The following is a 9,842-nucleotide window of genomic DNA, read 5'->3' on the forward strand; positions in this document are numbered from 1 at the left end:
GCTTTTAAAGCCAGTATTTTAACCCACCAACTCTGTTTTGTTCCCATGAGCATATCTCCTTATTTCAATAAAAATCTTTGAGGCAGAACCTTTCTTTTATCAATTCTATGTATGTGAAATTTGCTATATATCCCTGTCTACCATAGCAGCAATAGCTTAACAGAATCCCTAGGAAGTCACTTAAGTGAAACTCCCCTCATAAATTTAGATCAGCTATCTCTAGTTAAATTACATTTTGCAAGGAGTTCCTCACCAAATCCTGCAAAATTGTTTCCCTTATTCACCCCACAACTCGTGTTAAGTTAATAGGTCTTTAATTGCTTGCTATATGTCATGTCTTTTTTGTGAGTAATGTTGCCAATTTCCTGTTCTCAGATGTGAAACAAGTTCTCAAGCTACGCTGTAGCTCTGTTAAGGATAATATGGTTATTACAGCATAAGGGTAGAAATGCATGGCCAGGAGAGCAGCCACATTTCATGAAATTAGTAAACGTGGAATGCAAATGAAAGATAAAAGTTAAAATTGGTAAAGCATTATTTGAGGGTCAGCTTCTGCCACTCCATTTTAAAAGGTACAAATCCAGACTTAGCAGAAGCGTTACTTGCTGGGAAGGGTCACACTCAGGCACTGCGGACGTAAGTTCGCAGGGTTTGTCACCTACAACGCCAGGGAAAATCAGGCTTCACAATGACCGGACATGCATAGAAGCTGGTGTCCTGCACCTTTTCTATCAACATTAGTGGCTGCTGCCCTGGCTGCAAGTCAAGTTCAAGCAGTTACCAAAGCTTAAGAAAAGCCAAGCTGAGTCCATCTGTTGTTGGACTGAGGTGAAGCATCCTCAGTCCCTCCTGTCCCCTGTCCACCCAGACCACAGAACCACAAGATTGGGTGAACAGTAAGCAGCCTTCAGCTTAGCTCCAGAGGCCGATCTGAATCCATAGCTGAGCATGAACTTGTTTGGAAACAACGCAGATGGTAGGTTTGATGGTCTAGGCTTGAACACAGGCTTCACTCTCCACGTAGCTGCCAAGGCAGATACATGGCTGAGGTGTCCTCCAACTGTGGGGGCTGTTGGGGGTCCCCACCTCTTGCACAGGAGTGCCATATAATTAGTTTTTGTGGAAGAGTGCCCTGTGCATGGGCTAGAGGGAGGGTGGTTTCCAATTGCCCAGTCCATGAAATAAGAACACAAGTAAAATTGAAAAACTGTGCCTACTTTTCTTCATATGAATGCCATTTCAACTGCATTTTATGATGATCTGGATGACAAAAGGATGTCTAATTAAAAAGGCATAACATTTGGGGATTTACTATTTTGAGTCGGGATTTCTGAGTTCAGTGTTCTCATAAAAATTATTCCTAGAAGGACCATTACAAACTGCTGTTGCATTACTATAGAAATTAAAATATTAGCATCCATGCTGAAAACAGAAATTCTAGAAAATATTCCTAATGTGCAAGAGAAATACCCTTCTGAGAAATTGCCATCACCTTCAAAATACTTCTAGGCTGTCACTTCAATGTCCCTTGATTTCAGCAACTCAATAAATGTGGGGTAAAAACAGTCTCTTGTACACTGGAAGAATATTAAACAGAGCAGAGAGAAGGCTCAGTGCAGTTCACTTCCATTTGGTCGAGTCTATAGGGAAAAGATGGCCCTGCCAAATTCAATTTACTTTATTATGTTGGGGAAAATAATGCTTCTCTTAAAAATGCCCAGATTCAATTATAAATATAAGCAATTATGTTCCATTTTTCAGAAGGTCATGCATACAAGAAAGAGGCACATGGAATTGTTTCAAGAGTTAAATCAGAAATTTCAGACACTGGACAGATTTCGGGATGTACCAAAATCAGGCAGTATGGTAAGTTTTCCTCCTTAGATATTTAAAATATGATGGATCCTTAACAACAACAGTGAAACGAGAATCCTTTGAATTCAGTGTTATTTCCTGAGAAGACCTTACTCCGCGCTACCTTTAGATAGCCTCAGAAATTAGAACAAAATATATTTACAGCAAGCTAACCTATGACAACACTCGTTAGGTTTTAAACTCAGCCATAACTAACTCACTGACATCATTATAGATGACAAGCAATTGAACTATAGGGAACAGATTTCAAATCTGTATGCGTCTCCCAGGTCTAAAAGACTTCATACAGAGAAAGTAGCTCACTAATGTAATTTGGCCAATAGGGCTTTTCTTCTAGCTAGGCAAGCAGATATTAAATTAGTTACTACAAACAAGTCCAGCTAGATTCACCTGTATGTGAGACGGTCCAGAAATCACACAGGGTCTCTGTAATGCCATGTCTTTTCCATAATAGCTTTATAAATATTTACCATGGGAAAAGCAAAAATTTAATCATCCTGAGCTGACTCCGCTATCATCATAATTCAAATTTATATACACACACTCATACAGACATGCATAACACCCTGCCTACATCTGATAATCAGAGCTAGGAAATAGTTGATTCTGCCTAATTAAAACAGCTAATTTAGTGTGACATAGTTGTTAGCAGCAATATTATGATTAGTAATAATTTTATATATAATTTTATAATGTGAAAATTTTATATTAAATGGAACTGAGCTAGAATCATTGTATTCTATAACTTTTTCAGAAGAGCTGCCCTCAGAAATGAAGAAGAGGTATTAAGCAGATGTGAGGTCGATGGATTTACATCATTTACATCATCTTAATCCAGCAGAAATTTGGCCCTGATTCTTTGATGAACCTTTAGCTGTGATATGTGTTATTTTGCACCCAGTTCTCGCTCACTTCCCCCTTCTGAGATTTGCGGACATGTAAAGTTTGCATTCGCCCCCCTGTTTGAGATTTTCTGTCCATGTAAAGCTTGAATTAATTCAAAAAATCTCAAAGGGAATCTCAGTGGAAGAGCTGTTTACTCTGTTTTGTGTCGGCACTATGTTTTTGAAAGGTCTGCTAATAAAAGCTGCCTAGATGAATGGTCTATCTGTAAGACAGAGAGCGATCCAGGTACCTAACTATAGGCATCTCACGCTATTTTAGACAGCCTCAGGTGTCTTAGTCTAAAAACACGGTACAGGCAGTGATGACACAAGTGTCAAGGGAGACCTGCACCTCTCATGAAAGATAGCTGGAGATCAGGCAGAAAATCCAAAGGCATATAAAATGGTGCAAAAATGTTTGGTTTTGGCAACTAAGTCCCACCCAGCATGTTACAGCAGAAATCACTAATTAAATTGGTCTTAGTCCATAATGTCTTTTACCCTATAAAACTTAGTATGAAGAAAAAAAAATCATTCAGTAGAAAATAACCAGCTTTCAGCACATTAATTCTAATATACATGAGCTCATCATCCTGTAAAGCAAGGTGGGTCTCACAGCTTTTTCAAGGAGTAGGTTTCCATGGTTCTGTCATGCACCTGCCCCAATTTAAAATCCAGCTGGCAATCTCTGCTTCAAACCACTTCATATTCCAGGCAGCAAGCTCTTCTCAATTACCTTCCCTTCTCTTCTCCCACTTTTCTACACAACCGCTATTAAAAAGATGGCTATTGGTACTGGATCATTCGACCATTCCTCATGTACATTGGGTCTTGTGAAAGAAAGGGCTCAGCTGGCAGCTCAGGTGAGGAGCCTGCCAATGTGTTGATTGTTCACAGAGAAAGAGTCGCTGAACACCCACCAGCCTGGCTCCCTGCAAAGCCATTTTCTCTCTCTGGCTTCTGTGTCTCATGAGAGCACGTTAGCGATCGGCCTTATAAATGGAAAACATATTATTTCATCCTTGGTTTTAATTCTTCTTTCCTTGGTCTTCAGGAGAATTCAGCATCGAGCAAGGCTCCGTGGGACAGTTTCAAAACCACGGGCGACTACCAACACTATACAACGATAAACGTATTGGACACAGAGGCAAAAGATGCTTTAGAACTCAGACCAGCAGAATGGGAGAAGTGTCTGAACTTGCCTTTAGATGTGCAAGAAGGTGACTTTCAAACAGAAGTTTAACAAAACCGAAAACAAACTGAACAAAACAAAAACAAAACAAAAAATAATTCATTGCACTGACAATAAAGAGACTTTGGGAATCCTGACGCTCCTGTCTGAACATTGTGACTACTTTATGTCAGGCTCTTCCTGTGCCAAATGTCAGTGGTTTTTTTCGTACAGTATATTCCCACTAGTGCGGCTAGTGGAGAACCAGGTGTACAATTCTTACCATCGTGTGTTGTAAGTACCCGTGGAATGGATTTGTAAGGTAATCTTTATAGATAAACCTCAAGCAACGATTCATGTTGTAACAGCTTCATTTGGTTTAGTTTTCAAAAAACTTCACCATGAAGCACAATGTATATATTTATGCAGTTTTTAAAGTTTATAACAGTCTGTTTGGCCATTACTACACTTTTTACTTTATAATATAAAAGCAAAGTTTTTGTCATTAAATGAATGTCTGTTGAGCTACATTCTTCATTGCTTTAAATGCAATAAAGTAATAATCTCACTTTTATATGAATAATATATTTCACATCTTTATTATTGCAGTTTTCTCTGGAAAGCTCAGAGTAGCTTTCTCTGCTGCAGCTGTGTATAAAATATTTAAAATGTTGTATGGTGTAAATAAACCTTTGTCTACATATCAGTTTCTTAGTGCATTTTATTCTGTATTAGTTATCTTAAATTTGCATATTTATAAAGTTTTCTTTAAAAACACACATATTGAATATGTATTTGGAGTTTTAATAGTATGTTGTTCTAGCTCCTGCAGAGTTTCTAAAGCATTTTAGTAGGTTTGTACAGCCATTCTGCTTTTTCTTAGGTATTCTTTTGTGACAATGTACCGTATAAATTGGACTTGTCAGAACACTATTACAATTGTTCTGTTTTATAAGAATTTTTGTCTTGTTGCAGAAAGACAAAATAATGGAAAATAAGTTAAGTTTCAATGCACAGCACCCAAAGAAAATGTTGATTCCAAATCATTACATCTTGTGCATGGTCTTGTTGCTGTATAACAACAAGAAAGACTTTAAAGATAAAAAATTCTGAAGTTTTTTAGACAAAAAAAGATTATTGAGTGTGTTTCATGTTACAAATCAAGAGCAGAGCATAATTTATGTTGAAAATACAGTCAAACAATTAGGAATAGAAACACTAAATCCCCCTTTCCGTGCTTAGAACAAAAGGCAGATCTTCAAAAGCTCTGCTTATCTATAGCATAGCCGGGGGGCGGGGGGAAGAGGAGGGTATCTCAAACCTGCAGATGCCATATTTCTAGGAAAAAAGGTTCCAAAACTATTTTAGTTCCTGCAGTACGGAATTGAATATGCTGCAGTCTACTAGCTGAAGAGCTCCTAGAGAGGGAGAAAACATGATCACTAAGCTGCTTTAGGAAGAAAAAGACTAGAATAGAGGCTTGGCAGCAAGAACTTAACGCAGAGCATTGGTAGAAGGAGATCGTCATTCATCTGCTGAGAGGAAAGTACTTAGGACCAGCCTTCAGGGAAATGTTTCTGTTTGTAAATCCTTTCTCCGGGCCATAATAAGGTGCTTAAGTTATGAAAAGGAGCCTGACTTTTCCTACTTTGAATGAGTATCTCATGCAGAGTGCAGACCTCTCTAACGATTCAGCACAAATACAAAATAACTAGCTAGCAACCTGGTATCAAGTCCATTAACTGGTTTAGGTGCCTAGAAGTTAGACGATGTAGTACCCAATATTGCAATACATCAATAAATCAGATCTGGCCCTTTATCAAGAGGCTGATGCAGAAGGAGGCAGCTGGCAAGGCTGGCGATGCAGCCTCCTAACGTCACACCTCTGAGATCAGAGCGCGCACCAAAAGCCCTCTCGCTTGTTTTGCATCAAGTTCTAATGTAAGAGGGGTCTATTTTCCCTTTAAAGATATAACAGAAACTCCACATTTTTTAAGGATTTCATCCTGTACGGTAGGCATCTCTCAAGCAGAGCAGGTTTTACAAAATTTCCGATTTTTGACACCAAATCAAGAAGCTTAGGCCCCTGAATCTGGATACAAGCCTTAGCATCCTCTTTGATTGAACTAAACATAATACAAACCTAGAGCACCTTGGTATTTCAATAACTATAGTGCAGAGATTATTTGCATACGCTTTATATGACCCAAGTCCAGTTCAATAGTGGTTTAGTTGCAACTGCAGAAAGCTTAGGGTAGGCTGTAAACTTACACAGGAAACATGATAAATTGGTCTACACTCAGTACACTGCTGACCCAGTTGTGCTGTTATTAATAACACAGTTGATTCAGATTTAGCGTTAGCTTGCATGTTTATGTACCACACAGCAGTCAGAGACGTGCTTTCAGTGTGTGCGCAGCAACGTTCAGTGCCTCTTTAGAGGCTCTTTTTAGAGCTTGTTCTGCCCTGCCCAGAGTGTGCTAGACATTTTTATTTTCCTATATATTTCATATTCAGAAATATTAAGAACATGCTGAAACCAAGTGTATTTGCCTACTGATTTGACTGCTTTATACTAAAGCAGAGTTTGTCTTCCATAAGCAAGATGCCGCACGTGCTTACAGTTTGCTGCTCAACGTCTCTGGAATGGCGCGAGTCAGACTGAACCCAGCAGGAGAGTACAAACTTGTATGCTCTGGCTTAAATGTTGGTAGAGCACTGATGAGAAGTCTGGCATTACATTATATGCAAATTGAAATTGAGTCAGAACTCCCTACATTATATTGGACGTAGAGATGGCAGGGGGCTCTGCATTTGCCTCCCAGGTGGGTTGGTGCCACTCAAAGTGCCCTGTGCTACCTCACCTGGCCTTCAGCTGCAGTTACAGAAAGCGCCAGGTGTTTGTGGGCTCACCTAACCAACGTTGCTGCAGCTGGCACTGGAGTATGTTGGGGCAGTTGAGCTCAGCCTAGAGTTTAACTTTATCCAATTTAAAATACATATTCCCTAGACGTATATAGAAAAAGCAAATACTTTTTTGAGAAAGGCTTCATTTTCTCAACAGTTTAATTACACGTTAGTAATCATATAAGACCATATGCAGTTCCTCTATCTCAGTCATCGTCTTACATACTTATACAGAGAAAGATTTTTTTTCTGGCAAGTCAATGCTAAATGAAATATGCGCTGGACTTTTCAGTATAGGGAAGCAGTGCATACAGGAAATCTAGCTGAGCAGCCATAGATCATTCAGACAGCAGTTCAAGATACCCATGATTTCACATCCAAGGCTGTGTAAAGGGGTTTGGTGTTGCCGGCATAAAAGTGCTAACAAAGTTATTTGCTACATGGACTCTTGCCAATGTGATGTTATTTAACCCAGAATCTTCTGGGGAGGTAAACTCTGAATTAGTCATTGAACTTCAGCTCATACTTTGCAATATCTCTTGGAAAGAAGAAGGAAAGAAAGACTAAGTGCTGCTACAAGGGATGAGAGGAAGAATAGCAGTGCTGCCATGCTTATCACCTTTGGAGTGCCATGGGCTTAACGTTGGCATATATGTAATGTTAATGACTCCTTACGATGAAGATTCAGGACAAAGCTCTAACAAGACTCAGATAAGGGTCTTTTCCATTTCATTCACTTCTGAGTCTGAATTTCTTCATAATCAATGAAACAGTGCTCTTCTCTCGGAAATGTTGTTCTGACACTCCTCCTGCAAGACCATCATTTGCTTCTATCGTGATAAGACATAAATCACCTAAAATTGTTTTACATATGATTAAACTGAGGTAGTTTCTTTTAAAAACAAACAAAACCCCAACCAAACAAAAAACCTGCACCAGGTGAAATGTTCTCTGATGCTTTGACTTGTCTCCATTTCCCATAGTTGCTAGGCAATGCAACTCTCTATCTTACAAGCCAGATTTAACAAAAGGTCTGCTTCCCGCTTGGAAGCAGGCATCCATCTGTCACAGCATCAGCAGTGTGCTTTCCATCGGGTTATGCAAAAGGATGTGGAAATCTCTGTTAGCAATCAGCAGATGGAGACATTGTGTATTGATAGTTGACTTTCAGTTCCTCAAGCATTAGCTCGAGGTTGTCCTGTATCCCTGGATAAGCTACAAGAAGCCGTTGGTATGAGCAAATATTATTTCCCTCTCTCAAAAAGTGTTATAGGGCTCTCTTGTGCAATCAAGCCCATTCTTACGTGCTGAGGGAAGTAAACAGAGAGGTACCCAGCTGAATATGTGTTTGGGGAGCTGTGATTAATTTTGAGCCAGGTCTCAAACCGCAATGCTGTAATCTTTGCTACTTACTTTTACTAGAAATGTCTGTCTTTGCAAGGAAAGCAAAAGAGGCCTCACTAAGAAAAATTCAATTGCTGATAAGATAGGCCTGACTACTAACCCTAGCACTCCCACCAGAATGTTCTGTCAATTAATTACAATTGTGAGGTAAAGAAAGAGCCATTAATCTGGTTTTGACAAAATTGTCTCTTAGATATGCTGCATTGGACCATCCTGTTGCGATGAATTACTCAAATTAACTACAGTACTGCTTCCCTTGTTTGTTATTTGTTTTATACCTCATTAGTTCTTATAAGGAACAGTTAATAACTTTTACCAATTCTACCTCCTCTTGTGACTATGCCGGCTTCTGCTATAGGCCCCACAGTTACCCTTTTTCAGGATTACAAATCCCACGCCCAATTAGTCCTCAAGTGGAAGCCCTTTCCTGATTTCTGCCATCTTTGTCTCATTTAGCAGACCTTTTCCAGGTCTGCTAAAATTCTTGAATAATTCTCAGTAAATCCTGAACTCATTAGAGCATTCTGTTTGATCCGTGCAGAAAAAGGAAAAACTCAACCACAAAGCTTCTAAAATGCCTTTTCATTAAGCAGGGAAAAAACCCACAAAAACAAACCAACCAACCAACCAAACCAAACCAAAACCCTCAAAAATACCTGAATTTTAAGTTTTTTATCTAACCGTCTAATGGAAAATACATGACCATCTCTTTGAGCAAGAAACGGGCACGAGTCAGCTTCTCAGGTAATTGTCTTGATGAGTGGACTTTAGTAATTTATTTTCTGCTGCACCTTCTCTCTGGTGCTGTGAATGTAGACATTCTTTCTTAAGCAGCACTGCTGCAGCAAGACTGGTAGGGAGTTATTTACAGCCCATTGGTTTGTTTTACAGTCAGAAAGTGAGCAAGGACTATGTGAATCCTTTCAGGTGGAATAGTAGCTGTTTCCCACATCCTGAAAGTGTGCTGAATTCTGAGCTTTTGTTCAGTTTTCGTAACCCCTCTTCCTCCAGGTATGTATTCAAAGAGTGACGTCCACTCACTTGATGACTCTCTTCTTTAAAACTCAGAATGGGCACCTGAGCTAGGAAAAGGGTTGGGAGCTCCTGCTCATGACTTCTCATCCCTGTGACTAAGAGTTAAGCACTTGCACCTCAAGAGAGGTGGGATTTAGGAAACAGCTCTAATCTCAGTGTTTTCTTGATTAGCTTAGGCAGCTATTGGGAAGCCCAGTTGGAGATGTCTACTTCTTTGCATGCATTGTATAAGATATAGTGCACCTTGTTCAACATATGCAGTCAACCTTAGGAAAAGGCACCTAAACCTTATATGACGCAATGCTGACCATCAAAAAGATCTATGTCCTTTTGTGGATCAAACCCTTAGCAGCTGAAATACTGTCAAAAATCTGGTTCTCAGAAGCCAATTTGAAGAACAGCAACAAGTTAGTGTTTTTTCTCATCATCAGTTCAATGATTTATTGCATTATGTCCCTAGGCTGTTGATTCAGGAAATTGCAAAAGGTGTTGCCTGAAGGACCTCATAGTATAAAAGAGAAACTGGAATTGATTAGTATGTATGTTCAATTTCTTATTTGGTGTTT

The 9,842-nt window shown here is 39.4% G+C and overlaps 1 protein-coding gene across 5 annotated transcripts in view; it reads left to right on the forward strand.

Moving 5' to 3' along the window:
* Positions 1 to 4,634, forward strand: part of ADGRB3 (adhesion G protein-coupled receptor B3) — a 472,696-nt gene extending 468,062 nt beyond the window's left edge. For 4 of the 5 annotated variants that reach the window (XM_075747416.1, XM_075747419.1, XM_075747417.1 and 1 more), the window contains 2 exons: positions 1,762 to 1,866; positions 3,814 to 4,634. In XM_075747416.1, the coding sequence (XP_075603531.1) occupies positions 1,762 to 1,866; positions 3,814 to 4,002 (294 nt within the window). In that variant the 3' untranslated portion in view covers positions 4,003 to 4,634. The remainder of the gene's footprint in view (positions 1 to 1,761; positions 1,867 to 3,813) is intronic. The other variant, XM_075747418.1, reaches the window with a different exon arrangement.
* Positions 4,635 to 9,842: the final 5,208 nt, after the last annotated feature.

This window comes from Balearica regulorum, chromosome 3 (genome assembly GCF_011004875.1).
Source record: "Balearica regulorum gibbericeps isolate bBalReg1 chromosome 3, bBalReg1.pri, whole genome shotgun sequence".
Lineage (NCBI taxonomy): Eukaryota > Metazoa > Chordata > Aves > Gruiformes > Gruidae > Balearica > Balearica regulorum.